This window comes from Protopterus annectens, chromosome 10.part0 (assembly GCF_019279795.1).
Source record: "Protopterus annectens isolate FY-2018-M chromosome 10.part0, PAN1.0, whole genome shotgun sequence".
Lineage (NCBI taxonomy): Eukaryota > Metazoa > Chordata > Ceratodontiformes > Protopteridae > Protopterus > Protopterus annectens.
In genome coordinates, this window is record NC_056744.1 from 597,224,879 (window position 1) to 597,252,077 (window position 27,199).

General features: G+C 42.2%; 1 protein-coding gene across 18 annotated transcripts in view; it reads right to left on the minus strand.

Moving 5' to 3' along the window:
• The window catches only part of PTPRF (protein tyrosine phosphatase receptor type F), a 3,404,399-nt gene that overhangs the window by 371,813 nt on the left and 3,005,387 nt on the right, over positions 1 to 27,199 (minus strand). For all 18 annotated transcript variants that reach the window (XM_044085436.1, XM_044085429.1, XM_044085440.1 and 15 more), the window contains one exon: positions 4,695 to 4,870. In XM_044085436.1, coding sequence (XP_043941371.1) covers positions 4,695 to 4,870 — 176 coding nt within the window. The remainder of the gene's footprint in view (positions 1 to 4,694; positions 4,871 to 27,199) is intronic.

Consider the following 27,199-nt stretch of genomic DNA (forward strand, 5'->3'; position numbering starts at 1 on the left):
GGCATTTATAAAGGATTCAGCAGTGTGGACTGTGGTTTCCACTGGCCCAGGGGCCTTGAAGGATACCACTTCAGTCTTAAGAAGTGTGAAGTCAGTTTTTCCTCTTGTGGGAGTGGTGGCTAGTTGTTCCATCGCATATGAATTCTAGGAAGCTTTGGGCTAGGGTGTTGGGGCTTGAGTAATGCTTCCAGTCTATGTTTGGGTAGTTGAAGTCTCCCAATATGATGGTATTTGGAGAGACATTCATACTCTCCAGTGTCTTTAGGAAGGCTGAGTGGGGTTCCTGAGTTTGAGAGGGTGGTCTGTAGCATGCTACAAACTGTAGGGCAGTTTTGCCTACGGTTAGTTGCACATGGATGGTCTCCGATGCTTCGTGTGTTGCTACTATCCTGGAGGTGTGGGTGTCTTTGATGAATATGGACACTCCCCCTCCCTTTGTGGTTCGGTCCAAGTTTTGGGGCCGAAAAGCATGATATGAGTTATAACCTGGTAGTGCTGGGGTGCTCTCAGGAGCCTTGAACCAGGTTTCAGTCACTGCATAGACATCGATGCTCTCCATACTGAGAAGGGCTTCGAGAGCCTGCATCTTGAGGTTTAGACTTCTGGCGTTGAGCAGCATTACCTTTAGTTTTTTTCCACTTGTGTTTTCTAGGGAGGTGGGTTTGTTTTTTGAGCCTTGCCTAAAAAAGGCACTATGGGGGTGGCAAGAGCCTTTGCCAATATCCAGAAGCCTAGGGGTGACAGGTGCAAGCCGTCCCTTGCGAAGCAGCGTGGCTTGTCAAGCATGTCATCCCAAGCAGACAGACATTGGATCCCCCCTAGAATGACACCAGTAACTGAGCCAATTATTAAAGCTGATCATTTTGTCTTTGTACTGTGGCATCATTCTTGGTGAGGGTAAGATGCTGCTCAGGGTCAGGGTCATACCAGCCTGGGCTACATAATCAGAGAGCTCCTCTATGTCTCTTTTCATGTAGTCCAGGGAGGTACGTCTCAGGTCATTCATGCCGGCATGGACAATGACGGAGTCATATTTGTACTTGCTTTGGAGTAACCTGAGTGCTTGTGTTATGTGGCGGATTCTAGTGCCCGACAGGCAGCTTACTGTAACCTTTTCCGTGTTCAGTCTGGTGAGCGGGACGTCAGTGTGTCTGACTATATAGTCACCTATTACAAGTGTATCAGGCATGTTGTTTGGCCTTAAGGGCTGTGACTGTTTGGCACACTGACTTTGAGAAATATGTGTTGCATGTTCTATGTTTTGAGGTAGTGGTTTCTTGGATGTCTGCTTTGGAGGTCTCTGTTGTTTTGGTAGATTTTTAATTAGAGCCTCCGAGTATGTCTTTGTGGGTTTATGTGTTTGGTCTGCAGTTGTGTTTGGTCTATGTGAGACCGGGTTTGTGGTGTGTGTGGTTACCTTCTCCTCCTGGCTGGTCTTGCCAGTACTGAGTCGAGAGAGCTCAGCCTCCAGTTTGGCTATATAGTTGCATCTCTCACATATATTTGTATTTGTTGGGAGGAGGAGAGGGTTGTCTGTGTACATGAGGCAGTTATAACATTGCCTCAAGATTCCCAGATTCACCAGCTGAACTGGAGAGGACGTCAGTAACTGACATCTCGACATGCTAGAATAGTGTAAGGGATTGCTGAGTACTGAGTCAGAAAGGACCTAAAGGGAAATGGGTACTCAAGGGGATTATAGGTGGATGTAGTGCTTTCTTTTGTTCAAGAGTGCTTTACCTGTATAAAAATATTTTGGGATCAAGTGCTGGGCTTTTTAGATAGAGAATAGACTGATTTTATTGAAGGTAGAGCAGTTTTAAGGGAAAAACTGAAGAGCAGACTTGGCGGAGCCAGAAATAGTTTAAACTTGTTTAACCGGTGCTGCCCTATGCTCACAATCGTGCAAAGCCACGCAAACGTGGATTTTTATACAGGGAACATCAAAAGAGCTAGAAATGGTCCACAACGACCAATTACTACTAGATCTTGTGCTGAGGTCACTCCTTCAGGGACAGATAGGCTGCTCAAGGCTCCCCACTCCCACTGGTGAGCAAAGAAACTTCCTTCTATCCAAGTAAGGCAATGGGCAACACAGGAACTATCCCAAAGACCAGAATACAGCAAAGCCTGTATACTGGACTATTCTAGTCAAGGAAAGGCGGGAAAACAAGGATATTTTTTTTTTTTTTGGTAAGAAAACTACAGAAAAATGCAGGGAAACAGCAGTATATTAAATGCACAGGCTAGCGCACTTGAGTGGGCAGCCTCAACAGTAAAATTAAACAAACAAAACTTTCACTTAAGTGCAGGTAATAAAAATGCTCAATACAGATAAAATAGCAGTTTAAACTTAGTTTACAGCAAGAAAAGAAGGTCGCACAGGTAGAAACAGCAACATATATATATATATATATATATATATATATATATATATATATATATATATATATGTGTGTGAATATCTACTGTTATGGTAAGTATAAAACACTCATACTGAAGTGTTTTATACTTACCATAACAATAGATACTGATGCCGAAACTGATGGATGGAGATCATCAATATCTATTGTTATGGCACATATAAAACACTCGTAAGTTATGTTGTCTAGTCCACCCACTTCAAAAGCAGGACAGTCCCCCGCTTCTCCCTTTGACTGACATCAAGCCAGGATATCTTGAATGAAGGCTGACCTGGCAGTGAACTTAAACATTAAGATGCAACTAGTTTACAGTATCTTGCAAAAGTATGCAGAGAAGACCACAATCATTCCTGAAAAAGGTTAAGGATGCAGCAACTGCCGTTGTATAGTGTCATTTGGGTTTACCTTGTAAAGTTTGGTTAAAACTGACATAATAAAAATGCAATGCTATAGCGATCTAGACTGTGTGACCTTTGACACTTTTTGGTTGGTTCATTAGAGTGAAGCACATTTGTCCAAGCACATTAAAACAGTATAGAAGTAGACTCTTGAACAAAGGGGCAAAACACAGGCTGATTTCATGGACTGGTTTAACTTTGCTTCTGTGACTCCCTTTTTGCAAAGTAGATATACTGGTCCACAAAGATGCTCGGCCCTTATGGAAAAGGAGGTGAAGAGGTTTGGGACAGAGACCCTGGCGCTACTATCTTGGAAGATGCACCGGCCACCAAAAAAGCGTCTTCTGTTCTAGAACTTTTTTTAGCTCTCCACTGACTACTGCTTTATTGGGGGGGGGGACAAAATGTCAGTTTCTCCAACATGAAAAAAACAATGTACACCTCCTCAGGACCTTAAGCAGGATGACCTCACTAAAAAAGTGTCAGAGAAAGGAGTTTCACACTTTTAGAGATGACAGTCCTGGGCCCACTCTTGTTTGGCATCTACTTTTCCGAAGTACAAGCAAACACAGGAGGGTTATGGCTGACAAAGTTTGCAGATGACTGCAAACTGGGCCTATAGGTAAACACATCTGACACAGATATCCTTCAGAAGGGTCTCACAGAAACGGATAACTGGTGCCAGAGCCATGGCCTAAAGTTAAATGCCAAAATGAAAACAAGGTTACCCTAGCTACCAAATAGGTGGCAATCCACTGAGTACAGAAGAAGTTATCAGGGACCTGGGGACCCAGGTTGATAGTAGTCTGTCATTCGACACCCATGTAGCTAAAGTAGTTAGGAAGACCTTCTATTGCCCACCTTATCATGAAGGGATCTCATCTAGATCAAGGGAGGTCATAGTCTCCCTATACTCATCACTCATCAGACCAATGATTGAGTACAATGCCCCATTCGGAATGTATCTGACCCGACACTTGCAGCAGCTGGAGGCCACAAGTTCCTCACCAAAGGATAAAAAAGGGTCTCAAACATCTGTCCCCTAACACTGAAACTAGAACTCCAGCTCTATTCAGTCGCCACCGCTTGCTCAGAGGTGACCTTTGCCCTAACAAGGCCATGTCAAACCCAGATTTGATGAATATGCTTCACCTCAAAAATCTAGATCCGTCAGAGCCACAAGGGCGGAGACTTAAACCTCGACCACCTATATTAATAGACGGTGCTGGAGGGATAGATTCATCACCAAAGACTCTATGCTGTGGAATAAAATCCCGTATATGTGAGGCAGAGCACTCGCTGGCCTTGTTCAAGAGAAATCTTGACCAATGGATGGGAGATCGTGATATACCCCAGATTACCTCAGTGTCACTGCTCAACAGAGGCACAGCAAAATAATGGGTATAGTTCCCCATACTAAAGGGGTGGCGTAAGCCACAAAACTATGGGCTAGGCTTGTAAATGCCCTCGGGCAGATAGCCTAGTATGAACCTATGAACCTATGAACCTATGAAATTCAGCCCTTGATGAAAATTGTTGCCAAATGATCCTTAATAGAAGAGTATCTCAAGTCTCTTAAAAAAGATGTGCACCAAAATTTGGAGAACTGGTAGGATTAGGAATGAAATGGAAGTCCTTGAGTAATGGCCTACATGAGAACTTAAGCCATTTGCTTTTATAAGCACATCTAACAGAAGGTTTTTGGACAGATGTAAGGATGAATCACCCCCTTGGACTGTCTTACTGAACATAATGGGTCACTCTAGAATTTAGCCAGTCAATAAAAAAAATCTTATTTTTTTAATTCATTGCTATATTAAAGTACATATACACAACTCCATGCTGGGAAAATGGCATCCAAATGCTATCTTACCCTGGACTTTTCCTCTAGTCGGGTCATCATTACTATAGTTGCTGTTCTCTGCTCCCATACCATTCTCCAGAAGTCACTTAACGTCTCTGGTAGAGGTCCCTGTGTGGCAATATATGCATTTTGTTTTCTGTACCCGTCTATATAATTTGCATTGATATAATCACTTCCTGGCACACCTGAAAAAGGCAGAAAGCAGTGTTAAACATGATGGAAGAGATGTCTTCCCTTTTCTCAATACTTCTGGCAATAAATTAAACCTAGTCAAGTGACAAGCTAAAATGTAATTTGTTAAGTAAGAGATTCTGCCCCCCAACCACAAAAATGTGCACAGGGAATTCAAAATCTATATGTACTCAAAAACATAGACAAGAGCATCAACACTTGGGAAAAGGTGCTGGTCTTTTCTTGGGAAACTGATTGGGAGCCAGTAATGTATTTGAAGGCAAACTATAAAAGTATTTAAAAGATCTACTCGGATTTAAGTTGACAGTCAAATGTACTTGAATTTTAAAATTGTACAATACAATCATCTTAACGAATAATGAAATTAAGCTGACATTAATGGAACTAAGTGAAATTACATCCAAAAAAATTTAGAAATAATTTACTACTATCAAACTCCTCCTTTTTATCTTTAGTGACAGTCATGTGGGCTCATCCTAAAATAAAGTCTAACTTGTGTACTATCTTCTAAAAAAAAAAAAAAATGACAACATGGCATCCTACATATGCAGTGGCAAAACTGCCATTGGATAAACTAGACCTTTAGGTCTCAAAGTTGACACTGGAGCCATTTGTTCCTTTACGTTTAAACTATGAGGTGTGTTCTTGCTCTCTCCTTAATTCTTGTGGCAACAACGCAACCTGTGTTCACCCACAAGACAGCACTATGGAGAACAGCAAAACATTACTTTTTTTGCAGCACCGTTTCCCCACTAGTAGTGAGACAGCATCTGAGCCAGACTCAAGTGATCTAAAAATATAAAGACAAGGATACTATATATGAAATAATTCTGATTAAATTTAGTTTTAAAATGCAGGGTTTAAAATTCCTAAAACTGGCAACTTGTTCCGAAATTCATCAGTCTCCATTTGCACAGTATGTCATACTGAGCTTGTTAAATTTGAACTTTTGGTCCTGGACCACCCCCAAAATGTAATAAAACTAGGACAACTGTGCCTGAATAGGCTATTCCTGGATATTAAAAATAAACAGATAATCATGGACTACATTTTCCCACTAAAGGGGCTGTCAGCTTTAAATAGCAATATATACGTAAAGCCTTTTGGCTTAAGAATATACAGTTCCATCTAAAAATTATGCATAACATGGTCCATATCAAACTCCCTACATGTGCAAGTAAAAAACAGTTAAAAAGTACATTGGTCAAGAAACCAAAGTCAGACCATGAATGAAAAATGACACATATGTGAATGTGAGACCTCCTCCTGATACCTTATATCAAGTAAATCATTACCTGAAAAAACTAACAAATCTTCCAAGTCTTCACCCGGGCTGATTTTTCCTGATTTAGCTAGTTTATATACACTTCTGCCCACTGGCATCTGTTGGGCACCAGGCTTACATAAACAATGTGCTGCTGAATTAAACAGATATAATATGCTATCTGAAGAAGTAACCATGGAAACAATATCACGGAAACATGCTCCCAGAATTAATGCATAAACACAGTCTTTTACAATAATCTGTTGGTCATTTGCAGTTTACTAATGCAGTGAAAAGTTCCACATTCTGTACTTTTTACAAGAAATACAGAAAATATTAATTTCAGGGAGAATTAATATTTTCTACCTTGCAGGAACAATTCAAGCTGTATCATATCCTGGTGATCTCCACTGTCAACATGTTGATAAATACTGTGGCATTTTGGCTCGTTTTAAAAGGGTTTTCTATAAATGATACCACAAAACTAGCAATTATTCTAATAATCCACAAACGAACAAAGTCATTTTAAAAGTAAGAATGTGGGTTCATTTCTTTTTCAGCTTGCACCCTTTTACTGAAATTGATCTCATTATTCATATTCAAAGTAGTGGGCCCATACATTTGCTTCATGGTCTCCAGTGAAGCCTTAAAGAAATCATCTGTGCATCTTGTCATTTTGCAGAAATGCTAAGAGAAATTACAAATCAAATATAATATGCTTCATCAAAGTCAACAAAGAGAAAAGCTCCTCAAAAGACAAGGTAATGGATTTGTTACTCTTGTAAACATACAACTGACAGTAATATAATGTCATGAGCTGTAGTCCCCACTGAACTGCTGTCATTGTGCTAGTGGTATCAGAGATGTGGGACTTGGTGGAGTGACTGATACAATGGGAGTTTAAAAAAAAAAAAATCTGTCAAACTGAAAGGTGCAGACCCAGTATTTTTCTGTTGCTATACATCAGGTGTGGTTGCACGTCTCTGTGCTCATTCCACAGAGATCAGCAAAGCTTGGCATCCTTGCCTGTGATTATGAAGTGTTTCCACGGTATCCAGTGTCATCAAGGCAAAGATAAGTTATTGGATTTGATTTACTGCATTTGCACTTTATTACTGAACTGATCACTACTGTTTTACTGTATTCAAAAAGCATTTAAATTACTTTTGGTGTAAAAGTCACCTGTCTTCTCTAAGTGTTGCTTTCTAAACTATTTGTATTTGAATTGCCTTGCTGTATGGTGATCCAGCCAAGGAACAAGTTGTTTCATTGCTGCATTGCCCTTGAGAGTTCCTTTTTGCTGTGTTTTTACATTAAGAGGACCAGACCATCCACCTTGTAGCAGAAGGTATTTGCCTGGTCTTTTGTAAGTTGGGAAGTATTCCAGAAGAGCTCAAAGTGCAGTTGTTTACTGTCCAGAATGCTCAGTAGTTAGATTTTAGTTTCTTTGCTGCTGCTACAAACTAGGCATGTTTGCATGCGTACGTTCACTGTGCAGCGGCAGCTGGCAGTGTCTGTACATACACACGCAAATGCTTGGACAGTAAAGTTTACGTTTATAATATGAAGTTATGTACTTACCATAACGTTCCATGTTTGTAGTCCATCTCGCCTACATTCTTGCTGGATGGGCTCGGAGCCGAACCTCGGCTCCAACTCAGCCGATACTAAAGCTCGAGAGCTTTTACTGGCTCAAGGCTATCCCCTATCCCATGGTGCACCACGGCAATTCCCCAGATCTTGTTTGCAAGAAAGTAACAATACATAAAAGTGATTATACTATCAATAACTATGTACATAAACAAAATAACTTTGTTTTACTATCCATGACATGTGGACAGACAACTATAACAAGGTCAGACAGCATAATGGATAGTCCACCAGTTCCTCCACGATACAGGAAGGAGGGTGAGACGCAAGAATGCAGGCGAGATGGACTACAAACATGGAACATTACAGTAAGTACATAACTTCTTAATGTTATGTAGTCCTATCTCTCCGTAATTCTTGCTGGATGGGACAGTGTCCCCAGCACCTTTATCCCGGGTGGCTCAAGCAAAGAGACTCTTTAGCACAGTGGACCCAAAGGATGACCTGTCCCGGGAGGCCAAATCCAATTTGTAATAAGTGACAAAAGTATGAGGTCTTGCCCATATAGCTGCTGCACAAATGGTATCAATTGGGAGTTTTGATTTGAAGGCATATGAAGTTATTTATTTTATTTTATTTATTTTATTTTATTTAACATTTGTTGACCGGGAAAGTCCGACTAGGTTTCATAGAGCCTGTTTTCAGCGGAGGCCCGGGGAGAAATGCTCCAGATGCATGTCTTTGGAAGTTGATACTGCTCTAGTTGAATGGCCTCTTACTTTAGAAGGTAGCTGTTTTCCAACATTTTTGTAAGCAAATGAGATGCAGTCTGAAAGTCATTTAGACAGAGTTACCTTGTTAACGGGCAAGCCTTTGTTTTTCTTTGAGAAGGAAACAAACAATTGATCCTATTTCCTAAAATCTTTAGTCCTGTGCAGGTAAAATCAGAGAATTCTATGGACATCTAATTGATGCAGTTTGTACTCTGATTTATTACTGTAACTGGGGGAGAATACTGGTAATTCAATAGTTGTGTTTAGAAATGTTCTGAGTATACCTTAGGGAGGAAAGAAGGATTAGTTCTTAGGGAGACTCTATCCTTATGGATTATAATATATGGAGGTTGAATGGTCAGAGCTTGCAATTCTGAAACCCTCATAGCAGATGTTATAGCTACTAAGAATGTCTTCCAAGACAACAATTTCAAGTCAGATGAAGAAGACAGTTTGAATGGTGGAGAAATCAATAAGGTCAGAACTAAGTTTAAGTCCCAGGGGTCTGGAGGTTGCCTGATTGGAGGTCTGAGGAGGAGGACTCCATTCAAAAAGGTTTTACATAAAGAGTGGGACATAATACAATTTCCCATGTTCCCAAAAATGATAATTTAAGATGGCAGCCAACTGAACTCTAATGGTAGCAGCTGCAGCTCCTTCATGAAAAATAGATGCAAGGAAGGATAGGACAGACTCTATGGGGGCTGAGTAGGGATATATGCCTTGTCTAGCCGCACAAAAATGGAAAACCTTTTCCATTTGCTGGAGTTTAATTTCCCAGTGGAAGGTTTGTGGGAAGAAATGAAGATGTGTTTAACAGTAGGAGAAAGGGATATGCACCTGACTATTCTTGAAACTGGAGCAGCCATGCTGTCAATTTCAGGGTTTGGATGGTAGGATGGAACTGTCCTGACTGGTGAATCCGAAGGTCTGGAGATGGTTCCAGAGACCATGAATCCTCCAAGAGATAGGGCCACAGGAAGGGGAACCAGACTTGGCGAGGCCAGTAAGTAGCAATGAGGATCAGGGTACTCTTTAACCGTTTTGCTTTCTGAATCACTTTGGGTAGGAGAGGAAAGGGTGGAAAGGCATAAAGAAGTCCTGAAGGCCAATTGTGGACTAGAGCGTCCCTGGGTGACATCCCCAGATGGGGAATGAGGGCAAAGTTGTTGTCGCATTTGGCGTTCATGTACATAGCGAACAGGTCGCAGCAAGGGTGGCCCCATTTGCAGAAAATCTCTTACGCAACTTCTGTTTTCAGGAACCACTCGTGAGGCATCAGAATTGCTCAACTCAGTTTGCCTGCTATCACACTGGACTTATCCAGGATGTGCATTGCTACCAGAAAACATTGAGAGTCCATCGCCCATTTCCATACTCTTTGTGCCTCTCGACAAAGTGGGTAAGACTTGGTTCCCGCTTGCTTGTTTATGTACCACACCACAGACATGTTGTCTGAATGAATCGCAATTGTCCTGGTGGGAAGATAACTGTGAAGTGCTTGCAATGCATATAGCACTGCTCATATCTCCAGAAGATTTATGTGCAAGTGGTTCTCGTGATCCCGCCAGATACCTTGGACCGTCATTCCCAGATAATGCTTCCCCCACCCTATCTGGGAAGCGTCCGCGTCAAGACTGCATTTTGTTGAGGGAGAACAAGGGGACGACCTAGATAAAGCTGATCTATATGTAACCACCATGTTGGATCCTTCTTGCAGGAGTTTGCAATGAGTATTTGGTGGGACAAGGGCAGATCCTGCATTGACCACTGGGCAAATAGTAGCCACTGAAGTACTCTCATGTGTAGACGGGCTAGGGGAACTAAAAGAATGGCGGATGCCATAGTCCCTAGAACTTGAAGAACAATCCTGGCCTGTACTTTGCCTTTGGCCAGCAAGAATCTGACTTGGTTGTGCAACGATTCTATCCTTTCGTGTGTCAGTTTTGCTGTCATGGTGGTTAAGTCTATGTCTGAGCCCAAGAAGACAATGCGCTGCGATGAAGATAAGACGGATTTTTTTAGATTTACTGTAATTCCTAATCTGGCATACAAGGACAGAGTCTCATCCCTGGCTCGGATTAGTTGGTGCTTGGTGGTAGAAGCAATGGATGTGAAAACATAGGTGGGTCTGTATTGTAATGAGCTGAAATGGCAGAGGCATGGATCTTAACTGATGAGAAGGATAGGCCTTTGTCCAGCATCTCAGTTAGATATTGTAAAATCTGAGGAATATTTGGAACAAGCATGTCAATTCCTTGTGCCTGGTTCCAAGCACAGAATCTCTTCCATTTTTCTGAATAAGATTTTCTGGTGCTGGGCCTCCTGGCCTCCAAAATAACATCCATAACCACTTTAGAGAGAGGTGTATTCTGAATGGTTACACTATCCGCCATGCAGCTAGACTTAGGGTTCTGAGTTGGCTGTGCAGGATCTGATTGTTTTGTTGGGTCAGTAAATGAGGAATTTGAGGTACTGTCCAGGCTGGGCCTTGGGACAAGCTCCTTAGGACTGGGTACCAGTGTTGGCATGGCCAATCCGGGGCAATCAGTTTAATTTGTGGCTTCTCTTGTCTTAGCCCTAGAATCTCTATCTAAGGGGACAGGGTTTTTTCCAGTAGCAGCCATGACCCCTTTAGGACCCTGAGAAATAGTTTCTGGGTCAGCAGCAGGGTTTTTATATAGAAATTTATGAGAATCTGGAACCCTGTAGTATCTGTCTGGTTTAACAGGTGCAGGAGGTAAAGAGTCGGGAGACAGACTGGACTCTGAAAATACATCATCTACAATGTCTAGAACAGGTGGAATAGCAACAGGTCTGTGCTGAGGTTGTAAAAGAAAATCAGAGCCTTTTCTTAGAATCTGAATAATCTTGGCTCTCCCAGTGGAAATGCTCCCTCATGGTATGCAGGGTTTCCCCAAATGAGTAATCCTCAGGAGGAGAAGCTGAAGGAATAGATTCTTCAGCATCAGAATCCTCATAAGGAGGAATAGAGTATCCCTGTTCTGAAGAAGAGTCAGAGGAAATGGAAACCTGATCAGAGGAATCATATTCAGTATCTTGCCTAAGCCTCTTATCAGGAGGGGGATGGGAACCCCTGATCAAAGTAATTAGGTCTTCGGCCATTTTGAGCATCTGTTTCTTAGGCATGGAAGTCTGTCCTGGAGAATGCTGTACTAGTTTCCTTGTCTTTAAAACTATTTTAGTCTTTGTCTTGGGTGCTGAAGTTGGCTTGACATAAAGCTGTGTAGGTCTGAAAACACCCTCAAAAGCCGAGGCCTGCTCAGCAGCTCTGGACCCATCTGAGGGATTAGTTTGCGAAGGCCCAATACCTTGAGTATCCAGAGGCCTAGTTGTCTCCACGTGGGAGTGGGATGTGGCCTGTGGCTCTGAGGTAGTGGGTGTCAGGGGCTGCGAAAGCGCCTCACTGAGAATCGGCAACTGGCCTAGAAGAGGCTTCGTCGTCGGTTTTGGACCTTGGATGCCTGTCCTTTTCTTTTTCCTTGCTCTTTTTATGAACTCCGGTCGTCGGTTGCTCCGATGGCATTATGTATTAAACCTTTGGCCAAAGTAATGAAAAGCAAAATCGTACCAACGCTTAATAGTGCGTCGGTTAAATCTAGCACAAAACAGACAACTAGCAAGGTCGTGGTCAGGGCCTAGGCAAGGAATACAGTAAGAATGAAAATCCTTATGAGGCATTTTCTTCCCATAAGAAATACAATTGTTAACTTTTTCTGACATCGGTCTGGAGCAAGAAAAAAGTTTCCCCAACGGAGTACTTAGCTTTATAGAAGACTTTGGATCTGAAATTCAATTTCGAAAATCTCAGGAGTCGGCCAACTGGCACTTGCAAACTGCTTTTGCTTCGGGCACCGCGCGAAGCAAGAAAGACTGAAGAAAATGGCGTCGGCTGCATCTTTTATACCCCTGGAGCACTGACATCAGGGAAGAGGAAACAGCAACTGACGTCAGACCAGGACTTTGGAATTCGGGCCGACTGCGGGTAGCCTGCCAGCAGGACAACCCAAGTGTAATGACTGCAACAGTGAAACACGATTAACATCTCCATATTCTACAAGCTCTCCTCAATCTGGAAAATACACACATCTGTGCCATTACAAAGACCTGGTTTAAAGTCACAGAAAGTACTCTGGCAGTGTAAAGCTTCAGTGTTTTTCACACACTTCGACCATCAACAGCACTGACAGGGACTAAAGGTGGGGGTGCCTCCATTTACATTAGCAACAAATATACCTCTAGGTTGGTTAAACAGGATAAGACCCTGGAGTTTATCCATGTGCAAATCACTATCCCTTACTATATCCTAACAAAGTACAGGTCACTGTCTATGCCCCATGAGTCCCATAATTGGTACCGAGACCTGCTGGAGGCACTCATCATCCAGCCAAATACCCTATTCATGGGATACTTCAACTACCCCTCCATAGGCTGGGAAACGTATACTGCCTCCAACCTGCATTCACAATGTTTCCTGGTCTTTATTAACAAACATTTTTGCCCAGATAGTGCACACGTCAACTACAGATTCAAACATACTGGACCTACTACTCACCAACATGGGAGAGTGCTGCAGTCCCCCCCTCCCCCAATGTCACGTCCTCACTAGTGAAGTCAGATCACAAAGCTGTTCAAAATAAAAAGCAACATGGAAAACCGAGAAAAATCTGTAATAGTTATGAACTATTCTAAAGTAAACTGCATCCCAATCTGTGACAGTTTGTCAAAATTCAATGTCCCTCTGAACCCACAGTTCCCAGTAAGTTATGAAGAATTTTTCACAAAAACCCTGTACAACCATGTAAATGGCTGCACAGAGACTGCTGCACCTACCAGACGTAAGCCCAAAACAAACATCAAAAAACAAACTACACTGATGGAAACCTAACCTCAGTAGGGTATATAACAAAAAGAAAAAAGTAAAGGGCAAAATCAGAAAGAACAACTCTCATAATCGCAAGAGCTCATTAATTAAACTAAACTGGAAATGAAGAGGACTAATTAAATGCATCAAACCCAATTAAGAGGTCGAGAGAGCCTCTCAGTTTAAAGACAAAGTACATTTGTGTACACTTGCCATAAATGTAGATGTTCTTCGTGTTTCATTGTTGCAGTCATCACACTTGGGTTGTCTGCCTGCAGGTAGCCCTCAGTCGGCCCAAATACCAGAGTCTTGGGATATCTGCGTCGGACGCTGTCGCCTCTTCTATGACACCAGGTCGTCAGGGGTATAAAACATGCAGCCAATGCCATTACATCAGCTTTTCTTGCCGAGTGGAACCCGAAGCAGAAGCAGTTCACAAGTGCCGGTCAGCCGATACCTGAAATTTTCGTTACTCGAGTTTCAGACATGAAGTCTTCTAAAGCTATGTACCCCGTTGGGGATCCTTTTTTCTTGCTCTAACCAATGTCAGAAAGTTAGTAATTGTCTTGCTTGTGGAAAGCAAATACCTCACAGAGATTTTCATTCTTACTGTGTCACCTGTGTAGGCCCAGACAACGATGGTCCTCACTGTCGGTTTTGTGCCCTTTTCAACATCTGAAGTATTCATCGTCGGACAATCTTTGTTGCTAAATTCTTTCGCTCTTGTTCTCTGTATTCCGAAACGGCTTCAATAAGCCATCCGACTACCGATCTTCCAAAAATAGTAAGGATAAAGACAGAGACAGACCGCATAGGTCCAAAACTGCCAACACTTCTGTTAAGCTAGTCGCCACTCCGCCGGTACTCAGTGAGGTGCTTTCGCAGCCCCTGATACCCACTTCTACAGATTGGCAGGCCTCTACTCAGACCCATTCGGAGTCCATTATGCTGCGAGATGCTTCTTCAACTATGGAACCTGCGGATGTCTCTACCTTGGATGGGTCCGGAGCCGCTTTGCAGGCACCGGCTTCTGAGGGTGTATTCAGACCTTCCTATGTTCATATTAAACAGACTACTTCGTTTTTGAATAAAACTACAGAATTTCTCAGGCCCAGAATTCGCACTACACCTAGGAAATCGATGACCAAAGTGCATTCACAAGCTCCCACCATGCCACAGAAACAAATGCTTAGAATGGCTGAAGACTTTATTACTTTAATTAGCCGAAGCCAGCCTTCCCCCTCTAAAAGACAAAGAATTGATTTTCCTTATGATTCTACAGATCATGAATCCAATGACTCTGACCCCTCAGATTACCAAGACATACCCTTATCTATCTATGAGGATTCAGATGCAGATGATTCCGTTCTCTCTGCACCCCCCCCCCTCCAGAGGACTTTTCTTTCGGTGAAACCCTGCATACCCTCAGAGAGCATTTCCCGTGGGAGTGCCAGGACTACCCACAGTCCAAAAAGAGACTCGGGGAATTTTTAAACTTGCCTCAACACAGGCCTCTAGCAGTCCCCCCTGTTCTGGAAATTGTAGATGATGTCTTCATGGAATCCAGTCTTACCCCTGATACTTTGCCACCAGCTCCTAGAAAGCCTGACAGGTACTACAGAGTACCTGAATCTCACAAATTTCTATTTAAAAATCCACTGCGGACCCAGAGACCATTTCCCAGGGACCCAAAGGTATTAAGGCTACTACAGCCAAAAACCCTACCCCTTCGGACCGGGATTCTAGGGCTTTAGACAGATGGAGGAAAAAGGTATATACCTCTGCAACTCTTGCCATCAGGGCTTTAAATTACCAGTTTCACATAAGTACCAGCAGCATATTATGGAACTAATTAAACAAAAAATTATGTTAATTCTCTCTGTTACGTCTGTAACCTTTAAGGTAACACACACACAGCAGTGTGCTGAACTGGTAGTAAATGGTATCACCTTCACCTAGCAGAGTGACTCTGTGACAGATTCAGCTCTCCCACTCTCCCCCTGCCTCCCTCTAGTAAAATCCCTACTAGCATAACTCCCCCCCCCCAAACTATTAGGGGAGGTTATGGTGGCACTCGCCATGTCCAAAAACAAAGTTTCAGTGGGCCCAGCCAATATTCTGTGCTGCCTTCTAAACAGCTTGAAACATGCTCCATCAGGACCACAAGTCACTTTTCAACTACAGCCTCAAAACAGGCTAAGAACCACGTAAATGGAGGACTGCAATGGTTATCCCTTTTCACAAGGCTAGACCAACTGACCTTGGAAACTACAGATCCATTAGTAAGACTAATCTCATATGCAAAGCCATGGAACAAATTATCACGGATATGTTCAACAAAGACATTGGACCCATGCCAGTCTGTTTTATTTCAAAGGAGGGTTATGCCTACTTAACCTGGCAGACTTCTTTGAGAGGGTTACCAAGACCATGGATGAGCGGAAAATGGTGCATACCACCTACCTAGACCCAGATAAGGAATTTGATGCAATACCCCAACTCAGGTATTGTCGACAAATTCACCGAACTGGACATAAATCTCTACATAACTCGTTAGATTGCCAGCTTGCTCACAGATAGGACCCAAGAAGTCAGGATTAGTGAGACCACCTCCACCAAGACACAGGTCACCAGTGGAGTACCTGAGAGCTCAGTGCTGGGCCCACTCATGTTTGGCATCTACTTCTTGGAAGTCAAGGCTAATGTCATAGGCCTCTGGCTCACCAGGTTTGCAGACAAATATAAATTGGGAGCCATCATAGATTCCCCTGATGACAATAACATCCTGCAAGAGTGTCTTAACACAGACAAATGTCTGGTGCCAATGTCACGGATTAAAATTCAACGCAAGAAGTGCATTATAGTGCCTTTTGGGAAAGGTTAATTATTCCATTGATAAGATACCCCTAAGAATTGACAAATATAAAATAATTCTGCCATGTAGATAAAGCCTGTGTACTAAAACATCAAGTAAAATAAAAGAAAATGTAAAGTAACCTAGCACCATGACACTCAATACTTAAATAGCGGGAAGTTTATTATAGCTTGCAGTTGCTAGTACTAGACTTTCACCAATACAGGCTTCTTCAGGCAAATAGTCAGCTGATTTAAAACACATGACTTAAATACAAAAAGAAAAAGGTCATGTGACTTTCACCTTTAAAGAGGTAACACACAAAAACAATACATAGATCAATGCCTCACACATACTAAGAATACTAAAAATACAAATATCTACATGCAACTAAAAAACATATGTTAAAACTTTTACATCTGTACATCAAACTTACTTAATTTTATTTTGTTTATCTTTCAGAACTGGCTTTGTCGTCACACTTTCATTGAGACCAGCTGGACAGTGTGCTTTAAAACATATTATCCACTTATTTTCAATAATTTGTGTGGTTCTGCAAGTCACTACCTCTTGTACAATGAAAAAGCAAAATTCGTGAGATGTGTCTATTTATTTAATATGCCTGTATAATTCATTTGTGTGTAGCTGCCTTCTTTTGTCAGATATCTGCTCACAAATTCTGTCTTTGAACTTTCTATTTTTTTACCCATATAGAAGTCGCTATAGGTCAGGCATTTTACCATGTATATTATGTTTTTAGTATTACATGTCCCATGGCATCTAAGATGGAATGGTTTGACTAACTGGATGCTTAAAAGTTGTTTCTGTGGAGACATACCTACAGTATTGATAATTGTTGCAGTTTTGGTTTCCATACCTGGATATAGATACTGTATTTATATACTTCTTCTGTTCTTTATAACATAAGATGTTTTTATATTTCTAGATATTGTACATCCAAACGTAAGCTTATCTACTGCTATATCTTTAAAGTAGGAATATATTGCAACATGTATCAGTGTTTTTTTTTAATAATATCCTGTATTAGATGAGTATGAACATCACAGGGTAAAACGCACCTAAATAAAGCTGTTTTGTGTCCTTAACTTTATTATTATTGCTTGATGAAATAATGTGATTATTAGCAAAAAAGAAGTTATGTACCTACCATAATGTTCCATGTTAGTTGTCTTCATCTCGCCTTCCTTCTTGCTGGTTGGGATTGGAGCCGATCCTTGGCTCTGACTAGGCCATCTTCAATAGCTCGAGAGCTGTTTACTGGCTCGAGGCTACCCCTTATCCCATAATGCCTAGCGATAGCTACCCAGATCTCGTTTGAAATAGCTAACTCCAGACATAAGAGAATAAACAGTCAAAAAATCAGTTGACTATACCCGCCATATTCTCTAAGTCAATAGAGGAAAGCAAGAGAACACACAGCCAGTGAAAACAGGACAAACTCCTCTCGGTCCACTAGGACAGGGGGACGAAGGGTGGGACGCAAGAAGGAAGGCGAGATGAAGACAACTAACATGGAACGTTATGGTAGGTACATAACTTCTTTATGTTAAGTTGTCTATCTCGCCTTCGTTCTTACTGGTTGGGACAGCGTCCCTAGCACCTAAAATCCTGGGTGGCTCAGTGGAACAGACTCTTCAGAACAGTGGAACCAAAGTCAGCTCTGCTCCTGGAGACCATATCCAACTTGTAATGAAAAATAAAGGTATGAGGGTTTGCCCACATGGCAGCTGCACAGATAGAATCCATGGGCAACCTAGACTGGAAGGCTACAGAGGTGGCCAAGGCCCTAATAGAATGACCTTTCGGTTTAATAGGTAACTCTTTGTTCCTTAACTGATAAATGAAAGAAATAGTGTGTGACAACCATCTGGACAAGTTAACTTGGAAACTGGGAGACCTTGTTTGCCCAAGGCATAAGAAAGGAATAGTTGGTCCGACTTCCTTATTTTCTTAGTTCTGTGCAGGTAAAAACACAATTGCCTATGGACATCCAATTGGTGTAGTTTGTACTCTGCCTTGTTGGTATGATTAGGGAAAAACACAGGAAGATCTACAGACTGGTTTATATTATTTTCTGAGCAGACTTTAGGAAGAAACAAAGGATTAGTCCTCAGAGCAACCCTGTCCTTATGAAAAAACAAGTAGGGAGGACGAACTCATAGTGCCTGTAGTTCGAAGATGCGTCTGGCTGAAGTAATAGCTACCAGAAAGAGTGTCTTCCAAGATAGAAACTTGATCGAGCAGGACACTGCTGGTTCAAAAGGGGGCAGAATTAAGGAGGCTAGGACTAAATTAAGGTCCCAAGGAGGAGGGGGATCTCTCACTGGAGGCCTAAGAAGAGTTGTCCCTCTCAAAAAAGCTTTACAGAGATTATGAGACATAATATTAGAATTCGAAAAACCAACATGAAAGTTAGAAAAGGCCGCCATTTGTACCCTGATCATAGCAGAAGCGGACCCGGAGTGAAACAGTTGTGCTAGGAATTCCAGAATTTCGTGGACTGGGGCTGAAAAGGGATCCACATTCCTAGCCTTTGCCCAACAAGAAAAACGTTTCCATTTGCTAGCATAAGTTTTCCTCATTGTAGACTTGTGAGAGGAGACGATAATGTCACGTACTGCTGGGGAAATGCTGAGAAGCCTGGCTAAAGTTGGAAGTGGATCAACCAAGCTGTGAGCTGGAGAGTTTTGAGGGATTGATACAACCCGCCTGACTGATAAACCAGGAGGTCTGGAATTGGTTCCACAGTCCAGGGTTGATCAAGAAGGTAATGGTGCAGAAACGGGAACCATATCTGTCGAGGCCAGTAGGGAGCAATGAGGATCATTTTGCAACCCAACGATATTGCTTTCTGTATAAGTTTGGATATCACGGGAAAAGGAGGAAAGGCATAAAGATGTCCCTGGGGCCAATCGTTGACTAAAGCGTCTCTGGGTATGTGACCTGGAAGTGAAAGAAATGAGAAGTAGCTGCTGCATTTGCTGTTGAAGGGGGTGGCAAAGAGATCGCAGCAAGGCTGTCCCCATTTGCGGAAAATAAGATTCGCAACTTCCTGATTCAGAGACCACTCGTGAGGCATGAGGATCGCTCTGCTGAGCCTGTCCGCTATGACGTTGGATCTCCTGGGGATGTGCGTCGCAATCAGAAAACACTGGGAGGAAATCGCCCACTCTGAGTGCTTCTCGACACAGGGGGTAAGATCTGGTTCCGCCCTGCTCGTTGATGTACCACACCACTGACATGTTGTCCATTTGAATAGCAATGGTCCCAGAAGGAAGAGAGTCTTGAAGGGCTTGCAACGCCAGGAGCACAGCTCTCATTTCCAGGACATTTATGTGCAGATGGTACTCGTGAGGTTGCCACGTGCCCTGGACTGTCCTGCCCAGATAATGCCCCTCCACCCTATCAGGGAGGCGTCTGTCGTCACTGTGGCTACCGGAGGGGGTTGTATGAAAGGTCTGCCCTGAGTAACTAGTGGGGAGATCATCCACCAAGAAAGATGTCTTTTGCATGCATCCATGATCATGATCATGTGAGTCATGGGTAGCTCTTGGATAAACTGCATAAACAGAAGCCACTGAAGAATTCTCATATGAAAGCACGCTAGTGGAATTAGGAGAATGGCTGCTGCCATGGAACCTAGAGTTTGAAGGACGTACCTGACTTGGATCCTTTTGCTCTGCATCAGAACCTGTATCTGCTGACGAATTGCAGACACCCTTTCTAGTGGTAGCCTTGCAAACATATCCCTTGTGCCTAAGTCTGCTTCTATGTAAGTGATAGATTGACAGGGCAACAAGGCAGATTTTTTGAATTTTATTGTAATACCGAGCTGGGAGCAGATTGTGATTGTGTAGTCCCATGCTTGTATGAGTTGATGCCTGGTGGTAGCAGTAAGGAGCCAGTCATCTAGATAAGGAAACACCTGGAATCCTTGACGTCTCAGGTGAGCCGTGAGCACTGCCATACATTTGGTGGACACCCTGGGGGCTGCATCCTGAAGATCTATCGAGCACATCCAATTGTCCTGACCCAGAAAGGGTAGAATGGACTGTAGCGTGACCATCCGAAACTTTGTTCTTTGCACAGACCTGTTTAGTCTGCTGAGATCCAGAATCGGTCTCCAGTCCCCTGTCTTTTTTGGTACTAAAAAGAACCTTGAGTAAGTTCCGGACCTGTGCTGGTCTGCCGGGACTTCCTGGATGGCTCTTTTTTTCTAGCAGTTTTGAAACTTCTATTACTGCTTGCTCCTTCAGATTGGGTGGAACATCTGGAAGGGTCTTCCTTGACTGTAAAGGGGGTTGATGGAAGGGAATTTTGAAACCTCCGGATATAACGGACCGTACCCATCTGTCTTGTGTTAAACTTTGCCAGGCTTTTGGGTACAGCAAAAGTCTTCCCCCGACTGCCTCTAGAGGTGAGCAGCCGGGCAACCCTTCAGGGATGCTGGAAGGGCTTCTCAGAGAAGGATTCTCTGTTGCCTTGGTTCTGCGGACCCCCTCTGCCACGAGGGTGGCGTCTATTATTATTGTTTCCCCCTCTGCCTCTGGAGGAAAAATCACTACGTGTGTCAGGAAAAGCTCCCTGAGATTTATGGAACCACATCTTCCCACTCTTCTGACCCTTGGGGTAAGGTCTAGAGGGAGTGGAAAAACTGAGTCCCACGGCAGAGAGAGTCTTGCCTTCTTGCTCACACCTAGTCAAAGTGTCTTTCACCTGTGGTCCAAAAAGAAAGGAACCATCAAAGGGGGTGTTGGTGAAGGACGCTCGAAAGGGTTCCGCAAAGTTACACAGCCGCATCCACACATGCCTCCTAAGGGCCACACCCATAACTGTGGCTCTACTTGCCTCATCAGCTGCATAGGAAATAAGCCTCATGGAGGAGTTGACAACAGAATTAAGTGTCGCTAGCTGGGAAGCTACTTTGGCTTGTGCCCCCTGCTGTTGAATCTTGAAGGGTATCTCCGAGCTCTTTAAGGAGATCCCTTTGAAGTCGGGTAAAATGACAGGTAGTTCAGTGACCTCATAGAGAAGGTCGCTGAAGCGAACATTCGCTTCCCGTATCTGTCCATCGTCCTAGACTCCTTGTTAGGGGGATGGACAGACAAAGAGGTTTCCGCTAACTCTTCTTTGGTGGCTGCTTTTACCACCACAGCATCAACAGGAATGCCTTTCGAAAGGAACTGCTTATCCTGGGGTGCTGTAATGAATTTACTAGGTCTCCTCGGAGTTGGTTCCACTGTATCTGGCGCTGACCAAGCCTATTGAGCCTCCACTGTCATAAGTGGATCGAAAGGCGGAGACACCCAGGAGGTGGAAGGTCGGGAACCGAAGGCATCCGGAAATACAGACTCATCCTCGGTAGGGGCTAGGGGATTCCAGTTCCCCCTCTGCTTAAGCATTTCTAGGATGTCCAAGAAGGAAACATCTTCAGAGGGAGATCTCGGGGACCCTTCCGAATCATCTAAGTCTGTATCAGAAGTGACAGACTCGGGGGAGTCAATGTGCTTCCTCTTACACTTTTTCTTCTGAGGGGGCTCCTCTGAGTGATCAGGAGAGGCCTCAGAAGAGGAGGAAACACCCAATGGGGTGCCCTGGAGCATCGGTTCCCTACGCTTAGGGTCTGGAGGAGGAGCAGAGGCTGGCACAGGCACTACAGGGGATGGAGCCAGTGGGGCTGAAAGTGGAGATGACTCAGAGGACAGCACACTCCACATGACATTGAAGGCATCCTTGCCACGATGCAGAGAAAGCTCCGGTTCCGAAGAAATAGGAATCTTTCTCCGCACTGAGGGGGGCGGCTTCGAGGCCGATGTTGGGAGTCGAGCTCACCTGCGCCGAAGCTCCGAGAGGGAGAACGGGGTTGGACAAGGGTCCGATGCCACTCGCCCCCCTCGGAGCTGACGAGGGAGCCCCGGCACCCAAATCCCACGATGGAAGGTACCACAGAGGGAATCGGAACCGAAGGAGAAAGAGTTATCGGAGCCGATGGTTCCACTACTCGAACCCCAATGAACTCCGGCACCGAACTCATTGGAGTCGGAGGAGGAACATTGAGAGAAGTGGATGGAGTCGATACCTGTTGAGGAGGGCTGGACAACAATTTAGCTAGTGCCTGTGACTTCAGCAACCTACTGACCACTCTCTCCACATCATGATCCAACAGCCCAGAGGACCGAGAGAAGTGAGAGGATCAGTGAGTACGCTCGCTCTGAAGTAAAGGAGACCGAGGAGCCAAATGCACCGACTCTAGGGAAGGGGACCTCAGCCTCTTGTGGCTCCGTGATGGCTCCGAAGCCTCTGATGGAGCTGATGGGGAGATTGTCTTGGTGCCCGCCAGAACCGACGTAGAAGGTAAATCCTGAACCGAAGACGGCTCCAAACTTGGAGCCGACGGCTTAGTGGATTTAGGGGATTTCACTGGCTGTGTGACTTCTTGGCCGGTGAATCCTGGGGTTTTAAAAGACCCCTAAGAATCAGCTTATTCTTACACTCCTGCAGGACTCTTGGACTAAAGGCATGGCAAATAGAACAAGAGTCCTGCAGGTGCACAGCGCCTAAACAATAGATGCAAGAAGTGTGCCCATCTGTCAGAGACATTTTCTCACAGCATGAGTCACACTTCTTAAACCCAGAAACCTTAGATTCCTTTGACATTCTTTACAGAAGAAGGAAACCAATTATAACAATAATAACAAGAAGCAATATACAGCCTACAAAAAACACACCTACTAGAAGACTATAGATTTTTTTTTTTTTTTTTTTTTAACGAAGATAATAGGAAAGCCTCTAATTTAAACAGCTAGCCTATAAGAAAAAAGCAGACGGAAAGCCTCTAAATTAAACGGCTAACCTGACAAGAAGGGGGGTGGGGGAGAACTCTCTAAATTAAACGAGTTCTACAAAAGGAGGGATACTATATAATAAACAATTATCTACCACAGAAACAAAACTATCGCTAATAATAATGTACTAGAAGAGTTAAATTCTAGTGAAAAATTACACAAAAAATTCTATACAAGCCTGAGCCAGAAAAACGACACCTCGCAGCTGAAGTGGCAAACGAGATCTGGGTAGCTATCGCTAGGCATTATGGGATAAGGGGTAGCCTCGAGCCAGTAAACAGCTATTGAAGATGGCAGAGTCGGAGCAGAGGATCGGCTCCGATCCCAACCAGCAAGAACGAAGGCGAGATAGACAACTTAACATTATAGGTTTAATGCTATTGTGTTGCATTTGTGTTACTATATTCATTACATCATATTTCTTATACCCTCTTTTTAAAAAAATCATTGGCCATGTTACTAAACTGTATATCCATGTTTTCTTTTCTTGTACTCAGTCTAGCCACACGGGTAAACTGATTTTTCACATATAAAACAAAACATTACTAAGAAAGCTATTATTCATTCGAGAAAAAATAAATTCAAGTTCCTATTTATTCATAACCATCTATTAGCCATGGGCATACTGCCAAAGAGGGCGGCCGTGGTGGTGCAGCGGTTGCATTGACACCTCACAGCAAGAGGCTGTCCGGTTCGATCCTCGGCTGGGGTGTCTTCTGTGCGGAGTCTGCATGTCTTCCCTGTGGTTGCATGGGTTTCCTCTGGGTGCTCCTGTTTCCTCCCACATTGCAAAGACATGCTGTAGGTGGATTGGACACTCTAAATTGGCCCTAGGTGTGAGTGCGTGTGTGTGCCTTCTGTGGAAGGTTGGGCGCCGGGCTGGCAACTCGACACCGTAAAACTCCACTGCCAATCATGAGCAGACAGGTGAGCCACTGTGGCGACCCCCTAACTGGGAAAAGCCGAAAGAAGAAGAAGCTATGGGCATACCCATGGCTATTTCTTTACATTAAAACTAGTACAAAGCACAAAGCAGAAAAACTCTACAAAAGAAAAACTGATTGATAGAGATTGTATAAATTAAAATGCTTTCCCCAAAATTATACTGTGTGTGCAGTAGAAGAAAATATGGCTTGCTTTGCAAGAACAGTTAATTTCTTGTAAATGTTCAGCTTCGATATTAACATATAGCTATGGGCTTACTGTAAAGGTATGCTGTTATAGAAAAAAGCTTTCAGATGCAGAAATAAATGAAATAAAATACAGACACTTCAAGTGACGCAAAGATGACGTGGAGAGACTTTATGTGAAGTCTTCGGATACAGCACCAAGGAAGCACATAAAGTGTCCAGGCTAGAAATAACCATGGGCTTTTTCATGATACAAACAGAAACCATAAGAACAAGTCACAAGGATATTAAAAATAACATTGTTTGACATTTAAGAGAGTATATAAACTGGAAAGTAGCTTTCACTTTTTAGTGACATTTTTGGACTGAGTGTTCATCAGTCTGTCTAGCTGTGTTATAATAGAATTGAAATAACTCTGACAGTATTAACTGTCTGGCAAGAATTTGTACTAATACAAATAAATATTAACAGATACAGTAGTGCGGTGTCTGTCAGCCTAGCTCTCTGTTAATATTTTAAAGTGATAACATTTTACACTGATGGCAAAACAAGTAGTCCAAATCCACAGGTTTATTTTAAGTGCTTTCGTTCACCAAAATGACATGAACTTCTTCAGACTAACCCTTACAGTCCAACCCATCATTAAACACACTCCTTAATTACATAATTAAATAATGAATATAACATCAAGCGCACAAGGGAATAGTTTTAACCTCAGTTTCTTAACCCCTTATTCAGGGGATGCATCTCATATCAGGGATATTATAACAAAGAATTGGGCACTCATTATTGAGGACAGTGCCATCCCACAAAGTTTCGGGGAGTCAACCTCAAATTAATTTTAAAAGAGGCTGTAATCTAAAAAGCATATTGGAAGGACCTAAATTGTCAAATTCATATAATGCAGGCATGGTTAGGTGTGGCCATTGTCACTACTGCAGGTTTGTCATGGTTATGAAGGAATATCAAATAAGAGGGAAGACATATAAACTTAGAGGGAAATATAATTGTGAATCAATGGGGGTGGTTTATTTGGCTAAGCGCGAAAAGTGCAATGGATTCTATATTGGCATGATGGAACATGCTTTTAAACAAAGAATATATGAGCCTCAATATCATATAGCTAAACATAACGTTACTAACGCAACGCCTTGGCTAAGCATGTAGTGGAAAATCCCTCACACCAGTTTAAGTATATAGTGGTAGAACAAGTAAGGAAAAATATTAGAGGAGGACCATGTGAGTTAAAATTAGAAGAGAAGGAGCTGCTTTGGAAGCTTACAACCAATGTGTACACGTTCCCTGGTTTGAATGAATATTGGTCAATTAAATGCATTTTGAAATTAAAGTGTTGAAAAAGGTAGTAGTACTGGTTAATTTTGTTTTAAACAAAAAACAGAATTTTTATACATATAAGAAATTTTTCATAATATGATAGTGAGGATTGTTTATGTGTTGACTGGCTGTCTAACTGTGCTATACATGTGTGTACACACACACACACACACACACACACACACACACACACACACTATTTGCATTGAATGTATGTCTTTTTAAGAGTAGCAATGATGTTATATTAATTATTTAATTATGTAATTAAGGAGTGTATTTAATGATGGATTGAACTGTAAGGGTTTGTCTGAAGAAGTTCATGTCATTTTGGGGAACGAAAGCGCTTACAATAAACCTGTGGATATGGACTACTTGTTTTGCCATCAGTTTTTCTTTTCTGTACTCCTTGATATATATATATATATATATACACACACACACACACACATATACACACGCACACACATACATATTCTTATGAAAAAAAAAAGATTAGTTATAACCAGTTCTGCTTAGTCACAAATGCCGTTAGTCTCTCTCAGCTGCTGAAAAAACTGCATGCAATGTCATAAATTCAAAAAGGTACTCTATTCCAATATAATTTGGTATTGATGTAAAAAGGTACTCTACATCTAAAGTAACAAAGTAGCAATCAGTAATTTTGTTAGACAAAGACTAGTCATATAGGTGTGTTAAAACTGGGATGTATCCTTAAATATTGTTGGAGAATATCTTAGGGCATGTTTATCTTTATGTTCTAAGTATTATTTACAATTTTTTCTGAAATGAATTATAACTTTCTTAATAATGTTTTGTTTTATAGGCTTTTTGTGGATGATTTGTCTTTGATATGGAATGGTTCTTTATCTGCATTTTCAGATTTTCTATTACATTTAAATTCAACTACTGAATTTTTACGGTTTAAACATACCATACATTATACACAAATAAACTTTTTAGACATTAGATTGTTTAAGGGAACCACTGGTAAAATTTAAACTACATTATTTAAGAAAGACATCATAAAAAATACATATCTGCACAAGAGTAGTATGCATCCTCCTCATGTTTTTACAAATATAGTGAAAAATCCATTTATCCATGCGGCTAGACTGAATACAAGAAAAGAAAACATGGATATACAGTTTAATAACATGGTCAATGATTAATTAAAAAGAGGCTATAAGAAATGTAATGACTATAGTAACAAAAATACAGCAAGATAGCATTAAACCTATATTTTCCGATAATCGCATTATTTCGTCAAGCAACAATAATAAAGTTAAGAACACAAACAAACAGCTGTGTTTTACCCTATAATGTTCATACTCGTCTAATACAGAGTATCATTAAAAAAAACACTGGTACATGTTACAATATACTCCTACTTAGACATAGGAGTAGATAAGCTTACCTTTGGATATTAAAAATCTAGAAATTAAAAAAAAAAACATCTTATGTTGTAAGGAACAGGAGAAGTATATAAACACAGCATCTATATCCAAGTATGGAACCCAAATATGCAGCAATTGTCAATACTGCAGGTATGTATCTACAGTAACAACTTTTAAGCATCCAGTTAGTCTAAAACCATTCCACCTTAGATGCCATGGGACATGTAATA